This window comes from Mustela erminea, chromosome 3 (assembly GCF_009829155.1).
Source record: "Mustela erminea isolate mMusErm1 chromosome 3, mMusErm1.Pri, whole genome shotgun sequence".
Lineage (NCBI taxonomy): Eukaryota > Metazoa > Chordata > Mammalia > Carnivora > Mustelidae > Mustela > Mustela erminea.
In genome coordinates this window covers 13,464,276-13,490,199 of record NC_045616.1, presented here as the reverse complement: position 1 = coordinate 13,490,199, position 25,924 = coordinate 13,464,276, and the positions used below count along the sequence as shown (strand labels likewise).

The following is a 25,924-nucleotide window of genomic DNA, read 5'->3' as shown; positions in this document are numbered from 1 at the left end:
CCGTGTAAGAGGGCTCCCTTTCTCCACATCCTGTCCAATGCTTGTTGTTTCTTGTCCTTTTAATTTTGACCATTCTAACTGGTGTAAGGTGGTATCTCAATGTGGTTTTGATTTGAATTTCCCTGATGGCTAATGGTGATGAACATTTTTTCATGTGAGAGATCAACATGTTTCGTTAGTCTTCCTGTAATAAAGAAGCCAAAATTGGAGAAACCAATGATTAATAATTAATGTTTCATTATTTTATCTTACCTGGAAATGATGTAGATAGATATTTAATGAATTTAATTTAAATCATTACCTAATCTAATTCAGCAAAACACTAAGATTTTAATTACTCAAATTAAAAACAAAAACAAAAACAAAAATATATGAAACTATTTAAAAATTTACATAAAATGATGAAAAATATATGTAGACATCTATTCAATATAGTTATTCTTTTTTTAAAAGATTTTATTTATTTATTTGACAGAGAGAAATCACAAGTAGATGGAGAGGCAGGCAGAGGGAGAGAGGGAAGCAGGCTCCCCGCTGAGCAGAGAGCCCGAAGCAGGACTCGATCCCAGGACCCGGAGACCATGACCCGAGCCGAAAGCAGCGGCTCAACCCACTGAGCCACCCAGGCGCCCCAATATAGTTATTCTTAACAATAAGCCTTAGGTTACCCATAAAATGAGTACTCAGACATCATGAGACATCAATGTCATTTATTCTCCTGAGCTATTTTTATTTTTTTAATTTTATATATTTTTTAGTTTAATTCCAGGATAGTTAACGTACAGTGTTATATTAGCTTCAGGTGTTCAATACCATTTACATATAATGCTGGGTGCACATGACAAGTACACTCCTTAATCTCCATCACCTATTCTACCATTCCCCTTACTATATCCTCTCTGGTAGCCATCAGAGAGTATGGACAGAGTATGGACATTGTTCTCTATTTTTCTCTATAGTTAGTCGGTTTCTTTGTTGTTTCCTGTCTTGTTAATTTAGCTATTCTGACTGGTGTACTCATTGTGGTTTTGATTTGTATTTTCCTGATGCCAAGTGATCTTGAGCACTCTTTCATGTATCTGTTGGCCATTTGTATATCTTTTTTAGAAATGTCTGTTCATGTCTTCTGCCCATTTCCTGAGAGGATTATTTGGTTTTTTTTGGTGTTGAGTTTGAGAAGTTCTTTATAGATCTTGGATACTATTTCTTTATCTCATATGTCACTTGCAAATATCTTCTCTCATTCTGTAAGTTGCCTTTTAGTTTTGTTGATATTTCTTTTGCTGAAGAAACAGAAGCTTTTTATCTTGATGAAGTTCCAATGGTTTATTTTCACTGTTTCCCTCGCCTTTGGAGAGGTGTCTAACAAGAAAGTGCTGCAGCCAAGGTGGAAGAGGTTCCTGCCTGTGTTCTCCTCTAGGATTGTGCTGGATTCTTGTCTCACACTGAGGTCTTTCATCCATTTTGAGTTTATCTCTGTGTATTATGTAAGAGAATGGTCCAATTTCATTCTTTTGCATGTGGCTCTCTAATTTTCCCAACACCATTTACTGAAGAGACTGTCCTTTTTCCATTGGATATTCTTTTCTGCTTTGTTGGAGGTTTGTTGACCATAGAGCTGAAGGTCCATTTCTGGGCTCTCTATTCTGTTCCATCGGTGCATGTGTCTGTTCTTGAGCTGGTACCATACTGTCTTGAAGTAGAAGTCTGGCATTGTGATACCACCAGCCTTAGTTTTCCTTTTCACACTCTTTCAGCTACTCGGGGTCTTTTCTGGTTCCACACAAATTTTAGAATTATTTATTCCAGGTCTGTGAAAAATGTTGATGGTGTTTTGATAGGGATTGTATTGAATGTGTAGATTGCTCTGGACAGCTTTGACATTTTTGCAATGTTTATTCTTCCAATCCATGAAGTTGGAATTTTTTTTTTTACCTCGTTGTGTCTTCCTCAATTTCTTTTATAAGCATTCTACAGTTCCTAGAGTACAGATCCTTCACCTCTTTGCTTAGGTTTCTTCCTAGGTATCTTACGGTTTTTGGTACAATTGTAAATGGGATCAATTTCCTAATTTCTTTTTCTTCAGTCACATTGGTAGTGTATAGAAATGCAACTGATGGGGCACCTGGGTGGCTCAGTGGGTTAAAGCCTCTGCCTTGGGCTCAGGTCATGATCTCAGAGTCCTGCAATCAAGTCCTGCATCGGGCTCTCTGCTCAGCAGCGAGTCTGCTTCCACCTCTCTCTCTATCTGCCTGCCTGTCTGCCTACTTGTGATCTCTGCCTGTCAAATAACTAAATAAAATCTTTAAAAAAATTTTTTTAAAAGGAAGAGTGTATTACTTTCATCCAGTAATTATTTTAAAAAAAAAAGAAATGCAACTGATTTCTGTGCATTGATTTTATATCCGGCCACTATCCTGAATTACTGTACAAGTGCTAGCAATTTTGGGGTGGAGTCTTTTGGGTTTTTGACCTAAAGTATCATGTGACCTGCAAAGAGTGAGAGTTTAACTTTTTTACTAATTTGGATACCTTTTATTTCTTTTTGTTGTCTGATTACTGAGTCTAGTACTTCTAGCACTATGTTGAACAACAGTGGTGATGGTGATATCCCTGCCATGATCCTTATCTTAAGGGAAAAGCTCTCAGTTTTTCCCCATTGAGAATGATATTCTCCATGGGCTTTTTGTAGATGGCTTTTATGATATGAAGGCATGTTCCTCTATTCCTACACTTAGAAGAGTTTTCATCAAGAAAGGATATTGTATTATGTCAAATACTTTTTCTTCATCAATTGAGAGTATCATATGTTTCTTGACTTTTTTTTTTATTAATGTGATTTATCATCTTGATTGTTCTGTGAACATTGGACCACCCTTACAGCCCAGAAATAAAACCCACTTGATCCTGGTGAATAATCCTTCTAATGACTGCTGGATCCTTTGGCTAGTTTCTCAGTGAGAATTCTGGCATCCATGTTTTTAATGGATATTTTTCTGTAATTCTCCTTTTTGGTGGGTTCTTTGTCTGGTATTGGGATGAAGGTAATGCTAGCCTCATAGAATGTTTTCCTTCTATTTCTATTTTTGAAATAACTTCAGAAGAATAGGTATTAGTTTCTCTTTAAATGTTTGATAGAATTCCCCTGGGAAGTCATCTGGCCCTGGACTCCAGTGTTTGGGGGAGTTTTATTACTGCTTCAATTTCCTTGCCAGTTATGGGTCTGTTCATGTTTTCTATTTCTTCCTGTTTTCAGTTTTGGTAGTTTATAAGTTGCCAGGAATGCCTCCATTTCTTCCAGATTGCATAATTTGTTGGCATATGCTTGCTCATAATGTGTTCTTAAAATTACTGTATTATTGTATTGCTGTTGTTCATGAACTCTCTTCTTTCATTCATGATTTTATTAATTTGGGTCCTTTCTCTTTTCTTTTTGATAAGTTTGCTGAGGGATTTATCAATCTTATTAATTCTTTCAAAGAAGCAGTTTCTAGTTTTGTTTTACTCTTCTTCTAGTTTCTAGTTCATGGATTTCTGCTGTAATCTTTATTGTTTCTCTTCTCCTGCTTGGTTTAGGCAGTATTTGCTCCTTGAGGTGCAAGTTTAGCTGGTGTATCTGACTTTTCTAATTTTTTTAGAAAGGCTTGCATTGCTATATTCACCCCTCTTAGGACCTCCTTTGAGATAGCCAAAAGATTTTGAACGGCTGTGTTTTCATTTTCATTAGTTTCCGTAATTTTTTAAAATTCTCCTTTAATTTCCTGTTTGACCCAATCATTCTTTAGTAGGATTCCCTTATCCTCCAAGTGTTTGAGTTCCTTCCAAATTTCCTTTTCTGATGGAGTTCAAGTTTCAAAGCATTGTGGTTTGAAAACATGAAAGGAATAATCCCAATCTTATCCTTTTGTTGAGACTTGATTTGTGACCCAGTGTGTGTGATCTATTCTAGAGAATGTTCCATGTGCACTAGAGAAGAATGTGTATTCTGTTGCTTTAGGATGGCATGCTCTGTGTATATCTGTGAAGTGCATCTGGTCTAGTCTGTCACTCAAAGCCCTTGTTTTCTTGTTGATCTTCTGCTTAGATGATCTGTACACCACTGTGAGTGGGGTTTTGAAGTCCCCTACTATTTTTGTATTATTATCAATATGTTTCTTTAATTTGATTATTAATTGGTTGATACATGTGGCTGGTCCCAAGTTAGTGATGTAAACATTTATAATTGTTAGATCTTCTTGTTGTAGTATATAGTATCCCTCTTCACCCCTTACTACAGTCTTTGGTTTAAAATCTAATTTATCTGATAATGAGGATTGCTACCCTAGCTATCTTTTGAGGTCCATTAGCATGATAAATGGTTGTCTGCCACCCTACTTTCAATCTGGAGGTGACCTTGTGTCCAAAATGAGTCTCTAGTACACAGCATATGGATGGGTCTCACTTTTTCATCCAATCTGATCACCTGTGTCTTTTGATTGGAGCATTTAGCTCATTTAGATTCAGAGTAATTATTGAAAGATATGAATTTAATACCATTGTATTATCTTTAGAGTTCATGTTTCTGTAGATTGTCTCTGTTTCTTCTGGTCTATGTTACTCCCAAGAATATTCTCTCTCTTCACTTACAGGATCCCCTTTAATATTTCTTACAGGGCTGGACTAGTGGTCACAAATTCTTTCAGTTTCTGTTTGTCCTGGAAGCTCTTTCTCTCTCCTTTCACTCTGAATGACAGCCTTGCTGCATAAAATATTCCTGGTTGTGTGTTTTTCTCACTTAGTACTCTGAATATATCATGCCAGCCCTTTCTGGCCTGCCAGGTCTCTGTGGATAAGTCTGGTGGCAGCCTAATGTTTCTACCAGTGTAGCTTAAGAGCCTCTTATCTCAAGCTGCTTTCATGACTTTTTCTCTTTACCTCAAAATATGCAAGCTTCATTATTATATGTTGGGGTGTTGACCTATTTTTATTTATTTTGAGAGGCATTCTCCTAGCTATTGGACTTGAATGCCTGTTTCCTTCCCCAGTTAGAGAATTTCTCAGCTTTGATTTGCTCAAATATATTTTCTGGACCTCTCTCTCTTTCTTCTTCAGAGACCCCAGTAATACTAGTATTGTTTTGCTTTATGATGTCACTGATTTCTCAATGCCTTCCCTCATGGTCCATTAGTTGTTTATCTCTCTTTTCCTCATCTTTCTTCTTTCCATCAACTTGTCTTCTCTGTCACTGACTCTCTCTTCTGCCTCAATTACCCTATCTTTTAGAGTATCCAATTTAGACTGCATCTCAGTTAGGGCAGTTTTATTTTTGACCTGACTAAATCTCATTTTTGCACGAAGATGTCACTCAGCCCAGCTAGTAACTCTATAGTTGTTCTGCTGATTTCCATCTCCAACATTTTACTTATATCCATATCAATTTAATCTGTGGCAGAGAGTATTACCTTTGGTTCTTTCTTTTGTTGTGAACCCCTCCTTCTAGTCATTTTGCCCAGAGAAGAATGGATGAATGAGTGAGCACTATGGAAAATATGAACATCCAGACAAGCAAAATACACACTAGACAAGTCTGGGAAGGTCAGAAACTAGAAAAAAATGAGAAAGAAAAAGGGGGAAAAAAAAGATGGTAGAAGATGGTATATAATGTTATAGAGTGGACAGAATGGGGTGACCCACTTGGTCCTGAGTGTATTGTGGTCTGTTAGAAGACACTAAATCCCCAAATTGTAAGGGAAGCAAAACCAAACAACAACAACAACAACAACAACAAAATATACACACACAATTGAATAGAGAAATACACACACACACACACACACACACTAAAATTGAATAGAGAAAAGAAGCCAAAATGAAGTGTATGTATATATATTATATGTGTGTGTGTGTGAAAATGTAAAAAATGAAAGTTAAAAAAGACCAAAAAACAAAGAGTTGAGGGGCTCCTGGGTGGCTCAGTGGGTTAAGCTTCTGCCTTTGGCTCAGGTCATGATATCAGGGTCCTGGCATTGAGCCTAGCATCGGGCTCTCCACTCCATAGGGAGCCTGCTTCCCCCTCTCACTGTCTGCCTGCCTCTCTGCCTATTTGTGATATCTCTCTGTCAAACAACAACAACAACAACAACACAACAAAATCAAGGAGTTGATAAAATAAGAAACTAGTTGAAAGAGGAAAAAAGAAAAAATAGAAAAATTTACACTGAAAGGTAAGTGAATCATGAGAAAACAAAACACAACAAAACAAAACCAAGTGGTATACATTATTTTCCCCTAGAGCTGGAGTTTTACAAACCCATGTGGGCCACAAACTTGCTGTTTACTTGTTCTTCCAGTTGGCTTTCTGGGGGGGGGGGGGCGGCTGCTGCCCTGATTCTTAGGTGTCTTTCCTGGGAGTAGTTCACCTCCCCTTGTAAGTGGACCAGACTCAGTGTAAGCAGTTTTAGTTGCTCTGAGTGGTGTTTGCGCCCTGAAGGCTCTTCATGCCCCTTTAGAGGATCAAAGTAAAAATGGCCAACCCGATCTCCATCCCAGAGCTGAAAGATGGTGGTCCCCTCTCTCAAGGATAAGCAGTCTTCACTTTGTATGTGCCAAACTCTGCAGACTTCTGCAGTGTGTGCCCACACTGATCCTCCCAGGGGAAGGTGGATGGTTTACATTAACACCCTTTAAAAGGCTCCCACACAGATAGTTGTTGCCTGATCCCACACACATCTGCTCTGCCCCTCCCAGGGGAAGGCAGAGGGTCTCCATGCAGAGAGCAGTCACCCCATCAGGACACAGCTTGCGATTTATGGCAAACTGAGCTCAGAGCCTCCTCCAGAGCTTGCTGACAACTAGTTTCTCTGCTTCAGTGTATGGGAACTCTACTGGCTCAGACACCCCCATTCTTTCTATGGTTCAGGGGATCCTGAGACCACACTGTCCCACCACCTAGGATTCTGCCCTACTTCACCTGGTGAGCACCTTTCACACAGGGATGTCTTTCCCAGGAACACATTTCTACAGGTTCCAATTTTGTGTTCTGGGGCTATTTCACTTTCCCATAGCTGCCTTATGGAGGATCCCTTCCCTGCCCTTTATCTTCCAATATCTCCCCTCAGTTTCACTTCCCTGCACCTACTTTTCTACTTGCAGAGATTTAGCAATTCTTTTCTTACATCTCAGGTTGAATTAATAGGTGTTCAGAATGATATAATTGTCCACCCACTTCTCTGTAAATGGGAAGGCTTTATTTTTTATGGATAAATAATATCCCATCCTCTACATATGTACCACATGTTTTTTTTTATCCATTCATCAGTTGATGGACATTTGGGCTCATTCCATAATTTGGCTATTGTTGATAATGCTGCTATAAATATTAAGGTGCATGTATCCTTTGGAAGCAGTATTTTTTTATTCTTTGGGTAAATATCTAGTAATAAAGTTATTGGATCATATGGTAGTTTTATTTTCAACTTTTTGAGTCACCTCCATACTGTTTTCAAGTACAGTCCCAGTTTGCCTTCCTATGAACAGGGTAAGAAGGAGTACCATGGATCTTAGATACAACATACACAATGTGCTGGTGGGTAGAGCACTTAACTGTTTGGAGTTTTAAAAATCCCATTTATTTTTTGTTAGTTTGTTTATTCTTTTGTCTATTTAGTGTTTTTTGTAAGCTAGTCCTTTACCTCATGGACACATTCAAAGAACACAACAGTACTGATGTAATTGAACGATGGACACCAGCAGTGCCCAAATAACTAGGGATTAGGACAGGGATTGAACCAGTAGACCTCCAAGAATGGGGACTGCAGCCTGCTTCCACACACATGGAGAACTGTAACTACCACCAACAGTTCCCAAATCAGAATCTGAGTTCAGAACCAAGGGCTAGGTTTAAGTTACTATGAACTATTCAATAGTGTGCCCTCTACGTACAACCACAAATTTCCATCATGGACTAAACCAGCAGGTTCCATTATTGAAGACTGCAGGCAGGAAATGGGGAACAGACAAAGCCAGCAGAGACCAGTAAATACAGACTGTAGCCTGGAACTGGGGAAAGGATTCCAGCGTGGACTTGTGGATTGAACCAAAGCCTAAGAATGTTGCTCTGTCAGAGCCTGTGTGTCAGTGACAGAGTGATCCACTAATCCTGTTTGGAAAGGCAATTCTTTCACAAGCTCCCATGCAAAACAGAGCAGAGCCCAGAGCAAGATGGACTTACCAATGATCCTTGTAAATGTTGAGAAAAGGTGAACTCAAAAGGATTCATTGGGCACCACACCCGTGTTTCTTGTTGTCCCCAGATAGAGTCAGAAGTTTGCTTAGGCTGTAGACACTGCCACTAAATATGTTAAACAAAAGAATTGAACCAAGTAATTCTAACAACCTAATTGACTTTATTAAGTGATTTTTGAATTGATAATCAAAATATCCCATCTAGGAATTAGAAAAGAGCTCCATTTTGCTGTAGAAAAGAAAAGGGTTTTAAATGAGGAGAGAAAGCAGAAAAACAATTATTAGGAAAGAATCCTTGTTTTAGGCTCAGTTGCCATCCTAAGGAGAGAGAAGATCTGTCAGTATAGTTTTTAGTGCTGACCAGGAAACTGCCAAGTCGACTGCTGTAAGATTACATCCCTGGGGGTTGAAACTGCTGTTAGAAACTAAGTCTTGTTTACTGACTTTGGGCTTTAACTTAAATGGACCCATTATGACTCTGTGGCTTTCTTTTTAACACATCTCTCCATAGAACTATGAATCCTGTGTGTCTCACACTGACTTCATTTTGAGTCCTAGTTTTATCTCTCACCACCTCATAGTGTGCTCTGCCTTTGCTCCCTGAGACAGAGCTCTGCCCTTGGAAGAGAGCCCTCACCTTGAATTCTAGGTCTGAACATTGCTAACAGTAAGACCCTCATTGCTTCTCTCTTAATCTCAACATTTATTTGATTTTTTGATTTGAAGTTGGAAATTATTATATGTCCTTATAGGATTGTTAAGAGGATGAGATGAGGAACATATGTAGAGATGCACATCTAAGGTTTACTGGCATGGATTTCTTACATTCCCTGCCATTTCTATTCTAGCTGCAGAGAACACAGTGCCAGAAGGTAAGTACAAGCTCCCAGGGATATCGTAAGGTACTCTGCCCCTGCCCCCCCCCTGCACTGCTGTTGCAACAGAAAATACTAAGTAACAGAGCTCTACATACAACATCAGGTGAGGTATAGAACCTATAGAAGAATAGGGCATGGCTTTTGTGGAGTTGAAATATGCTCAGTGCACAGAATTTCGCTTTCCACGTCTGCTTACCCTCTAACTCTGTCATTTGGTTCCCTTTATTTCCCTTTATTTGTTCCACTCCTTAGGACCTGTCTCAGGTGTATTTCCTCACCCTCCAATGCATTCTTTTATGTAGAAAGTGGACCGGCTCATGAAACAAGTTGTTTCAAGGAGTCTTTTTGTTTTTCCTCCCCATCCTCTGAGAATGCACAGGCAGGAGACTGTAGCAGAAGGAGTTGTAGTCTCACCTTGTTGGCTCGCCCTTGAGGCCAAGCTTGTATATGCCACTTCCATACTTAGTCTCCTTCAATCTGCTTTGTGAGAGGCTTGCTCCCCAGAGGGGTGGTGGGATGCTTTTCTCTCCACACAGCAAGAGGTTGTCCCTGCACATGCCAGATGCTCAGGATTTCCTTTCTTCTGTATGTGAAGAATATTCCTGCTGGGTAGTCGGATGTGCTGGCACCATGATTCCTGTTTGTTTAATAGTTGCCTCTTTCACCCTTGACAAGCTAGACACGCTCCCCCCAGTTTTCTCTTCTAAGGAGAATGTCTGCATGCTGCATTCATATGTGTGCAAGTCCAGACAATGTGCACTTGGTCTGAATAATTTCTTCCAAAAATGTCTTTTGCCATCGTCTCCTGGGCTGCAGCAACAGCTAGCCGAAAGCCCCCAAAGGATGTCTGATCCCTCATTTTATCCAAAGCACACCTCTCCAGCCTGCGTGCTGCTCAGACATCAGTGGTGACTTGAAGTGACTTGCTTCCTGGTCTAAAAACTCTGCCCTTAATCTCTGCAGGGGGCAGTATACAAATCTTTCACATTACCTTTAGTGCTGGGTATATGATTCTTCTGGTGCCCCCTCTCAAGATATAAGCTTCCAGTGATCAGATAGGTTCAGGGATTCAAGAACAAGCTCAATTTCATTGATATCAGAGAAAGTGACAGAAGTCCCTGCTTCAGTCTTTGTTCACATGATCTTTTACATCATTGGCACTCTATACATCAGTCAGTCCTCCAGGAGGACTATCTCCCCTGCGTGATTTCTGTCCACTTTTATGCACAGGTATGAAGGAGGTGTTGGGTGGGGTCTTGGAACAGTTGGGGTGGGTCATAGCAAGTGGATAGTCCAACATACTTTTTATAACATGGGAACCCATGCCACCTGCTGTTGCTTTTCCATGAAATACAAAGAGTCCTTTCAAAACTTTCACAAGCCAGCACACTTTCTAGATAAAAGAAAAAGCTAGATAAAAACTAGGTAAAAAACACACACAAAAGAAAACTAGATAAAAAACACATTTGCAATCATTGAAAGTTTCTCCTAATGAAGATATACAGTATCTTTTCTGAGAAAGAAAGGAGCCAGTCATCCTTACTTAGGTGCCTCATGTGAGAACCAAGTTCTGTGACATGGTGTTGTAGGAGGTTATCAGAAGTGGGTTTTCTGGAGGGTCTTACATCACAGTGGGAAGGGGTGTTGAGATAACTGCTGGTGCTTAGATTCGCTGCAATGAAAAAGTAATATTTTCATAACATTACAAACAAAGTAAACTAAAGCAAGATAAATAAGAATGATGTGGGCTTCTGGGAAAGTTTGGATTGAAGAATCAGGCTGTAAAATTAGTCTGGAAGAATGAAGAGTGTCTTATAGAAGAAGGGCTTTCCAAGATAAGGGAAGAGCCTGAACAAAAGCAATGACTGGACAGAAAGAGAAGCACTCCTGGGTGCAATGTTGTGGGCAGGACTGACATTATACCTGTCCCTAACAGCACAGCCCATGCCATTTCTCGCTTTATTAACTTTTTCCTTCCCTTTTTTTCTCCTCCCCATAGTGCCTTCTACTGCTCCAGCCATGGGTCAGTCCCTCTCTTCCACATCCTCTTATACAAAGAGTAGTGATTTGGCCTCCAGCTTTGACAAGCTTTTTAAGAACTTCAAGCCAGAAAGCAAAATCCTCTTTCAGGAAACCATCGCACTGATTGAAACACGCCTGAGGGTGGGGGACATTCCCAGAGTGGCTTCTGTAATTAGTGATGCATTGAGAGATATTGACATTGCCCCTCTAAACATTGTTGTGACCGGGGAGCCTGGAACAGGGAAGTCTAGTTTCATAAATGCCCTGCGGAGGGTGAGGCATGATGAAGAAGGGGCTGCCCCCACCAGGGCAGTGGAGACAACCTTGGAGAGAAGAGCATACAAAAACCCGAAACTTCCCAATGTGACATTTTGGGATCTGCCTGGTATGATGACCACTACCTTTCAGCCACAGAAGTATCTGAAGAAGATGAAATTTGGTGAGTATGACTTCTTTATTATCATCTCTTCTACATGCTTCAAAATTAATGATGCTCATTTGGCTGAAGCAATTAGAAGAATGGAGAATTTCTACTTTGTTCGAACTAAAGTGGACAGCGATTTACATAGTGCAAAAATAAGTAAACCCAGCACATTCAATAAGGATGAAATCCTACAAAGGATCCGCAGTGACTGTGTGGCTCAGTTGGAGAATGCTAATATGGGTGGCACTCAGTTCTTCTTAATCCCTAGCTTTGATTTGTCTGATTATGACTTCCCACACCTGGAGACCACCTTTCTGAGGGTGCTTCCAGCCCACAAGCGCCACATCTTCATGCAATACCTGCCGAATGTTATGGAGGCCGCCATTGACCCTAAGAGGGATTCCCTGAAACAGAAGGTCTGGCTGGAGGCCCTGATGGCTGGAGCATCAGCCACCATCCCTTTCCTCGGTTTTATCAGTGATAATGATGTGGAGAAGCTGGAGGAGACTTTAACCCTCTACAGGTCTTACTTTGGGCTGGATGACTCATCCCTGGAAACCATAGCCAAGGACTTGCATGTGTCACCGGAGAAACCAAGGCAAACCTCACCTCTCCCCATTTGCTATCAGCTGAGAAGGGTGATGAGTTATTAGGAGAAAAACTGTTGAGATATGTGGAAAAATTCTGCGCTGTTACTGGAGGACCCATTGCCAGTGGTATTTACTTTAGGAAGATATTCTACTTGCAAAATTATTTCCTTGAGATGGTGGTGAATGATGCAAAAGTTCTTCTTAAAAAACAAGTTATTTTTAAGGACCCTGTTGACTCTGGGCAATCCTATCTACCTCAGAATGTCAGGAATGAAAGTGGGGAAAATGAGCAGCCAGATCCTGAATTATTCTCAGTATTGGCATGGCACAGGGACCTGGAAGGATGACTTAGGACTTCCCTGAAGCAATCCTGACACACTCCCCTCAAGGTGTTTCACAGACACATCCATAATTCACTCTGGAATAAACCATGAACTTAATGACCGTTATTTGACAGTGAGAACAATCAGCTCTAAAGATTCTTTTCATATGACCTTTCCTGGGAAAATGAAGGACAGGAGTCTAGAATTTTCTGCTTAGCAGAGAGAATATCTCATTGTGCGGTGGTTACTACATACCCAGCACTGGTCTTTCTACTGACAGAGTAGTAAGAAAAGGCTGTTCACACAGATCTTCAGAAATTATTTTTTAAATGATTGCATACATAGTCTATTTTTGGCACTCCTGTTATTCTGTTGTGAAGGCAGAAATTCTGCTCAGTTAATGTTGACTGATATCCTACTTGTCCTTTCTAGGATTATCATATTGAATAAATATTAATACAGTGAACTGAACATGTGTCACAGGAAATGGAAGAGAAACATTGGCTAAGGAAAAAAAATCTATCTAAGGCACACTGTGAGAGGAAGAAATGTGTAAGATGGAAAAATAGTCCAAGGGTTTGCAAACTGTAGGTCTAGACACCTTTTGGTGGCTGGCAGTATATTTTGTGCCTGAGAATGGAGGTTAGGGAATAAGAGACAAGAGGATTGTCATGAATCTAAGTGGAAATTAAAAAAAGAAAAATACAAAAGTTCCTTAAACATATCCAATCTCTTGTCTAAGGAGGGAACTACAAATTATAAATGGCACCTACAATAAGATATCATTTATCTGCTATTAGATTGGGTGGATTGCAAGTTTGACATTGTGTGGATGCAACTATAAAAATAGTCTGTCATACAATGTTCATTCGTACACAGTGTGTACAGATTAGGCCATCCCTAGGAAAGCACACCTTTACACTTTGCCCCAGTGATCCCACTTTGAAGAATCTGGGCCATAAAAACTGGGAGTAGATTGGTGGTTAACAGGGGATGGAAAGTGGGGGAGAAATGTGTACAGCTTTTGATACTCTAGTTGTAAGTTGAATGTATAGCATGGTGACTATGGTTTGTAACAGTCTTTTATATTCTACGACAATAATAATAATACTTGAAATTTGCTAAGAAAGTAGATCCTAAGCATTTTTACACACTTACACACAGTATATATGTGAGGTGATGGATGTATTAATTATATTAATTTACTTGATTATGGTAATCATTTCACTACATGTACATATATATCAAATCATCACATTGTACACTTAAAATGATTTTGTTTGCCAATTTACCTAAATAAAGATGAGGGGGAAAGGAATAATAAATCTGGAAAAATTACAAAAAGACATATGTTAAAAGTTATTAGTTACAGCACTATTTGAAATGGTAAAACACAAAATTTAAATGTTCTTCAATAGGAAACATTATAGCTACAAAATAGATAGATGATTTGACAACTATACAAAGGAGTCAGTAATATCCTCTATATTGCTGTGTTCTCATCTCCAAGATATATTGTTCAATGCAAAAAGTAAGATGGAGAATTATATGTACAGTATGTTAGTGACGATCTAAGATAGTGTAAAATATGAATTACATATTTGCACATATTCTTCAATTAAATATGAAACAACTTCAGTAATAAAATTCAATTGTGTATTGGGGAAGTGATGGGTGGAGAGGCAGTGTAAAGGCTAGTTTTTCCTTAATGCAACTTATTTTACATTGAAAATGCATGCAAATGTTTTACAAAGCTTGGTAACTGTGTAATTTAATTAAACAAGATGATCTAACATTTAATAAAATACAAAGCAAATCTAAACTTTGTTGGTATAAGAAAACAACTTATTTCTTCTTCTTCTCCACCCCCCTCTCCCCCCCTTCCCTTCTTCTTCTACTTTTCTCCTCCCCCTCCCACTCCTTCTCCTCCTCCTCCATTTATTATGTTATATTAGTCACCACACAGTACATAATTGGTTTTTGATGTAGTGTTCCAAGATTCATTGTTTACGTATAACACCCAGTGCTCCATGGATATGTGCCCTCCTTAATACCCATCACCAGGCCAACACATCCCCCACCCCCTACCCTCTAAACCCTCAGTTTGTTTCTCAGAATCCACCGTCTCTCATGATTTGTCTCCCCTTCTGATTCTCCCCCCTTCATTTTTCCCTTCCTTAAAACAATTTATTTCAAGATTTTATTTATTTATTTACTTACTTATTTATTTACTATTTTTAAAACCCCACTGTAATTAACATACAGTATTATATTAGTTTTGGTATATAATGGTGAGTCAACACTTCTGACCACTTCTCTATGTTCACTACAATAAGTGAATAAGTAAGTACTCTTTAATCCCCATCAACTTTTTCACCCACTGTCCTCCCCTCCTCCCTTCCAGTGACCACCCATTTGTTCTCCATAGTTAAGAGTCTTTTTCTCCTTCTGCTTCTCTTTTTTCCCCCTATGATCGTTTGTTTTATTTCTTAAGTTCCATATATGAGTGAAATCATATGGTATTTGTCTTCCTTTGACTGATTTTGTTCATTAACATGATACTCTCTAGCTCCATCCACATTATTGCAAATGGCAGGATTTCATTCTTTTCATGGTTGAGTAATATTCCATTGTATATCTATATATACTACTCTTCTTTATCCATTCATGTGGACATGTGGGCTCTTGCCATAATGTGGCTATTGTTGATAATGTTGCTATAAACATTGGGGTGCATGTGCCCCTTTGAATCAGTATGTTTGTATCCTTTGGGTAAATACCTAGTAGTGCAATTACTAGGTTGTAGGGTAGTTCTATTTTTAATTTTTTGAGGAAACTCCATACTGCTGTCCAGAGTGGCTGCACCAGTTTGCTTTCTCATCAATGGTGTAAGAGAGTTCCCTTTTTTCCATGGCCCCACCAACACCTGTCGTTTCTTCTGTTCTTGATTTTAGCCATTCTGACAGGAGTGAGGTGATAACTCATTGTAGTTTTGATTTGTATGTCCCTTGTCCATCCCTTCCGTTTTCAATATGGAGGTGTCCAGGTCTAAAATGAGTCTCTTGTAGGCATAATATAGTTATTTTTTTTTAATCCATTCTGAAAACCTGTTGCTTTTGATTGGAACATGTAGTCCATTTACATTGAAAGTAATTATTTTTATACATATTTTATGCTCTATTACTTGTTTTGTCATTGCTTCTGGAGATTTTCTCTGGTCCTTTATGGTCTTTGTCACTTTTGGTCCTTCTTTCCCATTCGAAGAATACCCTTTAATATTTCTTGCAGGGCTGGTTCACTGGTCACAAACTCCTTTAAGTTTCGTTTCTCTGGGAAATGCTTTATTTCTCCTTCTATCCTGAATGATAGCCTTGCTGGATAGAATATTGTTGGCGGCAAATTTTTCCCACTCAGCACATTGAATATGGCATGCCACTCCCATCTGGCTTGATGAGTTTCTCTTGAGAGATCTGCAGCTGGTCTTGTCTATCTTCCATTGTAAGTAAGGATTTTTTTTTTTTTTTTTTTTTGGTCTTGCTGCCTTTAGGATTTCTTTTTTCTTTATCTCTATATTTTACAAATTTTATTTTACTCTGTCTTGGTGTTGGCCTGCTTCTGTTGATTTTGATGGGAGTTCTCTGTGCCTCCTGGATCTGGGTGTCTGTCTCCTTCCCCAGATTAGGGACATTTTCAGCCATTATTTCCTCATATAAATTTTTTGTCCCCTTTTCTCTCTTCTACTTCTGGGACCCCTATAATATGAATGTTATTATAATTGAAGGAGTCACAGAGTTCCCTAAGTCTATTCTTAAGTTTCATAATTCTTCTTTTTCCCTTGCTCAGCTTCATTATTTTTTACTATTTTGTTCTCTGTATTACTTATTCATTCCTCTGTTTCTTCCAGCCTTTTGTTCATTGCATTAATGCCTGTTTACAATCTCATTTACAGCATGCTTCGTTTCTGATTGGATCTTTTAAAAATATTTTATATCTGTGATAAGGATGATGTCCTTAATTATCTTCTCAAGCCCAGTAAGTATGCTGATGATTATCAGGTTTTTTTAAAGATTTTATTTGTTTATTTGACAGAGAGATCACAAGTAGACAGAGAGGCAGGTAGAGGGGGAGGGGGAAGCAGGCTCCCCACTGAGCAAATAGCCTGATGTGGGGCTCGATCCCAGGACCCCAAGATCATGACCTGAGCCAAAGGCAGAGGCTTTAACCCACTGAGACACCCAGGCACCCCTGCTTATCAGTTTATATTCTCTATCCATCATGTTATTTCTATCTTTTTTGCTTAGATGTCTGCTATGGTCTTATCTTGTTCTTTCATTTAGGATAAATTCCTCCACGTTGACATCTTTTCTAACCCTCTACCTTCTTTTTTTGTGTGTGTTAAAAAAGCCAGTTATGTTTCCTATTCCTGAAAGTAATGGCTTTATGAAGAACAGGTTATGTAATGTCTGGGGCTTTGTGCTCCCAAGAATGACTCTGGTTTGCATTAAGTGCGCTCTGCTGTTATGCTCTGGCTGTACAATCCTTCAGGCCAGTTGTCTGCAGACTCTCCTTCCCTGCATGTTTGAGGTAGTCTCCTCTCTATGTTGTGAAGTTTGTTCTGTCAGTCTTCAGACTGATTTCTGGAGTATTTAGGAAGAATTGATAGTTATCTACTTGTGTTCCTGGGAACAGACAAGCCCAGAGTCTTCCTACACTCTGTCATCTTTCAAGGCTCAAATGCCATCATTTTAAAAATTTATTTTTTACTTCTGAATGATTTCCTGATTTTCCAAGCCTTGTGTAGTTCGTTTCCACCTAGTTCTCAAACTTCTTATTTCCAAGAGATTTTGTTGTTGTTGTTCTCTGAATGTTCCCTGTGTATGGCCTCTGATCTTTATGCATTCAGTTTTCAACCAGCTAGCATTGACTGACAGGCTACTATGTGCCAGAAAATCATTTAGGTGTAGGTATAGTGTAGTAGTTTCTTATCTCTCGGACACTAATGAAAGGTCGATTTTCCTCCTGCTCCCTCATTTCCCTCTGATACCTTTGAGTTGTCATCGCCTTCCCATCTAAGTGCTGCCATCACTGTTAGGGGCTCATGCCAGAGGCTGTGATCCTTGACTGTCCTTTCCTATATATATATAGAAACCTATCCTATGTAAATAGTCACACACACACACACACACACACACACACACTCTCTCTCTCTCTCTCTCTCTCTCTCTCTCATTCTCTCTCTCTCTCTCTCTCCAGGGGAGAAGACAACAAAAAGACAACGAGGGAAGCCAGGAAGCAGGTGAGTGAGTGGAAAGGGATTTAGTTGACCTGAGAAAACAAAACCCTGATGTGACAACAAGGCAGCCACATTTGTTCCTCTGTGCCCCAGGCTGGTGGAGGTGCTTGAAGCCACTACTGGGCTGAATTGTGTCCCCCCCACTTCCATCCCATTCTGTGATGAAGTCCAAACCCCCAATGCCTTTGAAGTAAATGTATGTGGAGACAAGTTCTTCAAAGAGGCAGTGAAGTTAAAATGAGATATTCAGGATGGTCCCAAATCCAATATGACTTCTTGTAAGCAGAGGAAAGATGGATGCAGTCAAGCAGGCACACAGGAAAGACCATGTGGACACAGGGAGAAGGAGAAGCTGGCACTCTGCAAACCAAGGAGAGAGGCCTCAGAAGAAACCAACCCTGAAAACACCTTGATCTAGGACTTCTAGCCCTAGAGCTATGAGAAAACCAATTTCTGTTGTTTAAGCCACCCAGACTGTGGGACTTTGCTATGGCAGCCTGAGCAGACAAAGCTCTTGCAGCAGAAATAATTCTGACTAAAACACTAGTGCAGCTGGCTGGTGATCAGGCCAAGGTGAACCCATTTTCAAGTGTGAAACTACCTAGCAAACCACCTATACAGGCATACAAGGATTTCTGAAGTGAACTGAGTAAGGAGGAAAGGAACTGTGAGTGTTGGTGTGGCTTATAACAGAAGGAGGGCAGTTGTCATCACTCCCTTCCCACTTAGACCTGACCTCAAGAAGGAGGCTGCTCTGCCTGTGACTGATCTTACATCAGTTCTTGGGGATCTGTATGGAACAACCACGAAGTCTCAGGCCCTAAAGGGCAGCTGAAGCCCTTGACTGAGTCCAACTTGCTGTCAGCAGGTGTGCAAGTCTATAGCTAGGTGGGCAGGGAAACTGTCCTCTTTTGCTTCCAGGAGTCACAGAACCAAAGCACACCGACGCAGGAGGAGTCCTTGAATACTACTATCCTCCAATTCCATATTTTATGCATGAAGAATGAGGTCCGGGGTGATGTCATGACTGGCATGGTCCATGGAGGAGGTGAGCCAGAGTCTGAGGCTAGAGGGAAGAGAGTAAGAGTCAGCTGCTGTGGGATTTCCAAGTGGTCTCTAGGTCCTGCACTGATTGGTAGATTTGCTCTTTGGGACAACACAAAAGGAGACAAGTTACATCTGAACTCCCATCTCTCCTCCACAGCTAGCCTAACCCCCATTATCTTAATGAGGGATTTCTTTAATTAGAACTCCTGGGAAACTCATTTCTTTCCTTGAAGTATTGTTGAAACAGAATGTTGCATTAGTTTCAGGTATACAACAAATAAATCCACAACTCTGTAGGCTCTGCTGTGCTCATCACAAGTGTAGCTACCAGCTGTCACCATACACTGCTAGTACAATCTCATTGGCCATATTTCCTACACTGCATCTCCTATTTGTGCCAGGACAGTCTTTACCTGAGCGACAAGATCCTCCCCTACACAGCAGAATTTGCTTTGGGTGGTCTCTTTCTAAATGTTTTCTCCTACATTCCATTATCTGCTTCTTCCCCCAAGCCTCTGAAAATACTGAGGGCAGGAAAGCTTTCCCCAGCCACCATCTTCCCTAATATGGGGGTGCTGAGAGTCACAGTCACCTGCTGGTTTATGAAATGAAGGTGAATGTGGTGATCTTAAAGGAAGTTCCACCCATACCTTAGTGAGAATAGGAAACATTTCTATTTCATCAGCCAGGAACACCCATCTTACAACCAGACAACCTGAGTTTCTTGTCTCCAATACTGAGAGAAGAAGCACAACACCAATATTTGCTTTTGTGGGCTTTTTGAGTCATTTATGTTCCTTTTCAACACACTCGTTTTCCTGTCACTGACTTGATAGGAGTTCACTGTATGTTTAAATTTAAAAATGGCACTCAATATGAAGTGATGTCATGCTTTTTGGTTAATTTCCTTTTTGATTTCTCAAGTTGGTAGAAAGTAAAAGGCAAAAAGCATCTTTCATAGTTCTTGAACCACAAAATATCTCTGGTCACATCCAGTGAGAGGAACCATTGTCAGGAGAGTCTTCATTCACTATACTCCCAGAGAAAGGTCTGGGACCTGAACCCAGCCCTGTGACCTCAGTGTTCAGAGCACACTCAGGGTCTCAGTGGGCCACTCTGGCTGTCACACATTGAAACCTAACCAGTGTTGCATAGTGATGGTGGTGAAGGAAGGATGGTAGAGCCTCTGTGGGAGGCTGGGTGGAAGCTACCCAGGTGCCTCTTGGGCTAATGCATCTACGTGAGCAGCTCCCCAGAGTTGATCATGGTGCTAGCTGGAAGAGAAGGAGAGTTTTCAAGGCTTCAGTGACATAAATAAATAAATAAATAAATAATTAAAAATAAAATTGGGAGTTAAATCCCTGGAGTCTTCATCAACCCCAACTAAAAACATACTTCCAATCCAATGGAGAGCAACTGAGGCATGAATTAGAATAAAAATCTATTGGGGATCAGACTGTATTCTGGAAATTGCTCCTAGTTTCAGGAAGTTGGTTTGCTAGAGTTGCCATAACAAAATACCATGGGCTGGGAGGCTTAAATAACAGAAATTTATTCCCTCACTATTCTGAAGGCTGTACATCTTAGATCAAGGTGCCTTTGGTTTTGCTTCTTCTGAAGCTTCTGTCCTTGGCTTGCAGATGGCCCAATTCTCCTGTGTCCTTTATGGCCTTTCTCTGTGTGTGCATCCTTGGTGTCTCTTCTCCTCCTTCTAAAATCAGCCCCATGAGTCACAGCCCCACCCATCTGAGCTCAGTTAACCTTCATTATCTCCTTAATGAGCCTCCTACAGCTTCACAGCTTCAACACAGGAACTTGTGGGTATACACTTCACTCCAGAATGAGCCCTAAGCCTAAAGATATGTTTAGTAACAGTAGTCTTTGTGTAGTGTTAGAGTTGGATTACAGAATGTTGTGTGCATGTCTGAGAACCCCAGCATCCCTGGGGAAGTCCATCAGAGGAGGACCCATGAGAGTGAGCCAGCAGATCCTGCAGAGCTTAAAGGACATGACTCAGGAAAACTGCTTCAGATGCAAATATGGTTAGACACCATTAATCTCCTAGAGACAAGGGGGTGGTCACAGGCACTAAGTTACAGGTATAGTCTATATCTGAGTTGTAAGGTTAGGAGCCTTCTCAACTGGCCAGTAGAGATAGAAATACAGAAAATATCTGAGAGATGGGAGATTTGAGGGTGTTTTGTAAGCAATATATAGTATTCCTTTCACACAATGTGTATCTGTATATTATGACACAGCAATTCCACAGCTAGTTCTAGAGAAAGTTTGCCATAGGTGTACCAGAAACATGTGTAGGATGTTTTTAGAAGAACGGTGTTGAAGAGATAGAAACAACTGTAAAGAACCCCAAACTCAAATTTCCACTGACAGTGAATAGATTATGCGCTATCTTGGCAAAATGGAGAACACATGCGAGAGAAACAATGTAAATGAGAAGCCGCTTTACAGAGGATGGAACACAAACTAATTCAATTTTTCTAAAGCATCCAAACAAGCAAAACTAAATGATATAATGTCTGAGGAAACACACATCTATGGAAATAACTAAAGAAAGTAAACACACACACACACACACACACACACACACACACACACACATTAAAGTCCAAATTCAAAGGATCTGTACATCTGAGAATAGATGCAGAGAGACGCAATATGGGGTGATGCTTGTGGGAATATCCAATGATTTAAGTAACATTCCAGTTCTTAATTTGGGAGTTGAGTTAACAGGTATTCATCTTTATATCTCACTTTATTCTGTGTATATATCTATATTGTATCATATATATCCTACTGTAGCTAGTTGCTGAACATGATTGAGCTTAGAACACATAATAAGAAACAATGCTAAAGGGGAAGAATGATGTCAGAAACCATTATCTTTTTCACTAGACTCTATTTTAAAGCAGCTTTAGTGTCACAGCAAAATTGAGCAGAAGGTGCATAGGATTCCCATGAACCCCCTGCCCTCACACAAGTATAGCCTGTCCACTGTCAACATCTCACACCATCCTACAATTCATGAACCCAAACTGACCCATTTTTCTCCCTCCATGTCCATAGTTTACATTGGGTTCCCTCTTGGCATTGTATATTCTATGAGATTTGACAAAAATATAATTTATCCACCATTATCATATCACACAGAGTGGTTTCACTGCTCTAAATGGCCTCTGTGCTCCACCGGCTTGTCCCTTCCTGCCCTGAACCCTTGAGAACCACTGATCTTTTTCTCATTTCTACAGTTTTGCCTTTCTTGGAATGTTACACACTTGGAATCATGCAGTATTTAGCCTTTCCAAATTGATTTCTCTCACTTGGTAATATGCGTTTCCATTTCATCCATGTCTTCACATCAGCTGTCACTTAAGAAGCCTTCTGAATGCTGAGTGTTGATGGAGGTCCTCCAGGTCACTAGTCCCCTGGCAACACTTCTGACATAGTCCCCAGGGATTAAGACAACCAGGTGACCATTCAAGGAATGGAATGGAATTGGCATTGGTCTTTATACTGGCAACATGGCATGCTAGGAGGAGATAGATCTTCAGAGTTCTAAGAGAAAATGATGTTGTTTCCTATACTCAAACTATTTATTAAAAGTGACCAATTAACGAAGTCCTTAAATTGAATAGCAAAGACTCAGAAAGTACCTCCCAGGGAACTTTTTTTCTCACTTTGTTTGAGAATGGACCTAATGTGAATGAACCAGGGAATCCAAGAAGCACAGGCACCACCAATGTAATGGATGGATGTGAGCAAGGCCTGTGCTCCAGGCTGGGAGAGCAACTAGTCCAACTGAGAGTAAGAATTAGAAGAGTTGCATGGGACCCTTTCAGGGAAAAAAGGATTTTCTGGAGTAATGTCATCATTACTATGCAGAATCATCTGAGGTTAAGGGAATGGCATAGTATTATTATGATAAAACCATACTGTGCCACTTCCTCATCCCCTTCTTACTTTGCCCCCAGATTTGTTTAATTATCTTATACCTTCAGTTACAAAGATATGGTGGCCAAAATTTTACACATTGGTCCAATTCAGATTATGTCCAACAAATTTAGATTGGGTTCCATACTGGGTGTGATCTTCCCAGGTAAATAGAGTAAGGTCATGTGGTTGATGGAGAATGTTGCTAGGAAGGACGGTTGCTCTTGTGAGGAATGAATGACTCCCACAGTGGTGAGACCCAGATTATGTTACTTTTGGTATGGAGAGTGAGGTTTCAAACATCATTGAAAAAAAGCTGTTATAAAAAACAATTTTTGTTATACACACACACACACAGTAAAGGGAAAAATCTAGAACCAGGGTCTAAAATGGTTTCCAATTAGGAGAATTTCCATAGAGTCTATACATGTTGGGTTAACTGCATAGACAGTGACGTCATAGGCACCGGTTTAGTTTCCTCAATGTTGACAATCAGATTAAGATTCCTTTGACAGACATAGGAGATAACTTTGGCAAAGAACACAACATAGAAGGTAACTTTAAGTAAACAAACACTTCTCTAAAGGAAACATAATCTAACAGGTACTATTTCCTATGACAGGCCCAGCATGAGCTGTGCACGTGAAGAGCATGAACTCTGGGCAGTCAGTGTCACTACTTAAATAGTCAGATTTGCATATACATTCAACAGCTTTCTATTCCCAGTAACAATGGCCCTTGTGTCCATTTCCTGTATCCCTTTTTTTCCCCTGTATAAATGTTTTTGTGCAATCAGTGAGGGGAGGTGTAAGGGCAGAGCTTTGCAGAATACCAGAATGGTCTTGGAAACTTTCAAAGAATAGCTAAACATACATTCTCCATCATATTTCCTCAAAGGGAACATCCCAAAGGATGTTCTCCCCTCTGCATCTGTATGCCTCTATAAGTCCAGAGGTGAGAAGTGAAGGAACATGAGAAACCAAGAGGGTCTGGAGAATGGATGTTAATGTTAAGTGATAAGGAGATATCAGAATGAGACTGTATGTTACAGAGCCAATCTTTTCATTCACTTTTGGATCCAGACTCATTTAGTAAGTGACAAGAAGTAGAACAAATTTTAGAGTTTCCCAACAGGGATTCAAAATGAGAAAATCAGTCCATTTGCTTTGAAGAACTTACAGCCAATGAAAGTGGAAATATTGAGCTTGATTGAAAATTCAGGAAGGGTACAGTGTGAAAAGAGGACCCCAGATGTCCTGACTTCCCTCGAGAAGAAACCACAGCTCTTCAGATGATGGAGTCTGTGAGGATTTTCTTCATGATGGTCCTGGTGTCCTTGGCAACTATTTCAAGGAAGTGTCTGTGTTTCCACACTCTCAGGTAGTTGAGAACATTATCACCTAAGAATGGGATGTGTCTCAGAATTGAATATAAGTAAGAGGCTGTATTACAATTCATGAAAGATAATACCCTGTCCCCAGTGAGGACAGTGTGCAGATCCTGAGACTTCATAATAGCCCTGTACTCCTCCATAGGTTTCCCCATACTCTGGGCCACCTGCTGGAGAGACTCATCATCCACACCAAAAAACAAGTGGTAGGCCATCAGACACTCTGCCAGATCATCTGTATTCTGGATGCCAAGGAAGTCCTGGAAAGAATTTGAAGCTATTTGCCCCTGCAAAGAGGTCACCTTGTCATTAATGACCTTCTCACAGGTGTCAAACAATTTCTCTAGAGGACAATGGTACCTGATATCAGAGATGTCCCTGTGCAAGGTCTCCCTAAGCTCTGGGAAGTCATTCAATAAAGGGTCAAAGCTGGAGACCAGGAATATGATGGGTTTGTGCACTCTCTCCTTTTGGAGAGTTTCCCAAATATTCTCTTCATGATGGATATTCTGCAGGAGTCGTTTTTCAGAGAGGGTACGTGTGCTGATGTCCCTGTCCAGCTTGGTCCAGACAATGTAGGACTTCTTTCCCTGTCCCTGGATGGCTTTGGCAAGCTTCATGAGATTCATGCTGAACTGTTCCGACGCAATGATGATGAAGAGGTCATACAGACTAAACTGCATCTCTGCTAGATAGTTCCCCAGAGTTTGGGTAGCTGCCCCTAGTCCAGGTAGGTCCCACAACTCCACATTGGAAAAGTGGGGGGAAAAGTAGCAAGTGGGAATCTGGGTGGTCCCCACCACCCCAGTGGGAGCTGAGTCCTCCTCTTCATGCCCAATTCCCCTCAGTGCATTGATGAAGGAAGACATGCCATTGCCAGAGTCCCCAGTGACAACAATTCTCACTGGGGCACTAGATGCTATCTCCAGGGTTTCCCTGACCACCCCCAGCAACTTCGCTTCTACCAGTGCCTTCTCAATGTTTGTGGCAGTTGCCTTAGGTAAGACTGTCCATCCTGTATTGTACTGCAGTGCAGGGATGAAGGATATAGACAATGGAGTGTGAAGGGACTGATTGGGCTGTGTCATGTCTCTGATCAGTGGAGTGACCTGTGGAAATAAGAAAAGCAGGAGAGTTAGGAGGGCCAAGTGCACAGGGTGGCTGAGGATCATCAGATTTGTTATATCAAACTGAGGGTATCATATCCACTCCCAACTCACTGCAAAGGTATTTAGATTAGAAACAGCAATTTTTGGGGCAACTGGCTGGCTCAGTTAGTAGAGAGTGGGACTCTTAATCTTGGGGTTGTGAGTTTGAGCTCCATGTTGGGTGTGGAGATTACTTAAAAATAAAATCTTACAAAAAAATAAAAAAAGAAAGAAAGAAAGAAAAGAAACAGCAAGCCTCTGAAAAACTGTTCAATAGTTTGTCAAAACTTTGAACGTATTATTCAACGATAGAAAATGAGGAAAGCCTATCATTTGTGATGACATGAATGTACCTTGAAAACATTATGCCCAGTAAAATAAATCAGGCAGAGCAAGACAAATACTGTATGATCTAACTGATGTGTGGATCTAAAACTGAAATGAAATAATTCATTGAAAATCAGATCAGGCTTGTAGAGAGGCAGAGACAGATGATGAGAGAAGGGTGAATTGGAGGAAGTGGTCAAAAAAGTACAAGATTTCAGCTATCAGTTAGGTAAGTACTATAGGAGGAGGAGCTAAGATGGAGGTATCATAGAAGGACCCTAAGTTGGTCCCCTCCCTCAAACACAGCTGGA

At 40.4% G+C, this 25,924-nt stretch overlaps 2 protein-coding genes across 2 annotated transcripts; one reads left to right on the top strand and one right to left on the bottom strand.

Moving 5' to 3' along the window:
• Window positions 1-11,120: 11,120 nt before the first annotated feature.
• LOC116585554 (T-cell-specific guanine nucleotide triphosphate-binding protein 2-like) lies at window positions 11,121-12,721 on the top strand. Its single transcript, XM_032334932.1, is given in 2 exon segments — window positions 11,121-12,138; window positions 12,141-12,721. Coding segments are annotated over 2 exon segments (1,362 nt in total). The 3' UTR covers window positions 12,485-12,721.
• An 11,279-nt stretch (window positions 12,722-24,000) lies between these two features.
• LOC116585553 (immunity-related GTPase family M protein 1-like) lies at window positions 24,001-25,244 on the bottom strand. The gene has a single exon (XM_032334931.1). The coding sequence runs from the start codon at window positions 25,224-25,226 to the stop codon at window positions 24,036-24,038; it is 1,191 nt and encodes a 396-aa protein (XP_032190822.1). The 5' UTR covers window positions 25,227-25,244; the 3' UTR covers window positions 24,001-24,035.
• Window positions 25,245-25,924: the final 680 nt, after the last annotated feature.

Excerpts from the sequence above, each read along its gene's own strand:
- LOC116585553 (XM_032334931.1), bottom strand. The coding sequence starts at position 25,226 with ATGACACAGCCCAATCAGTCCCTTCACACTCCATTGTCTATATCCTTC.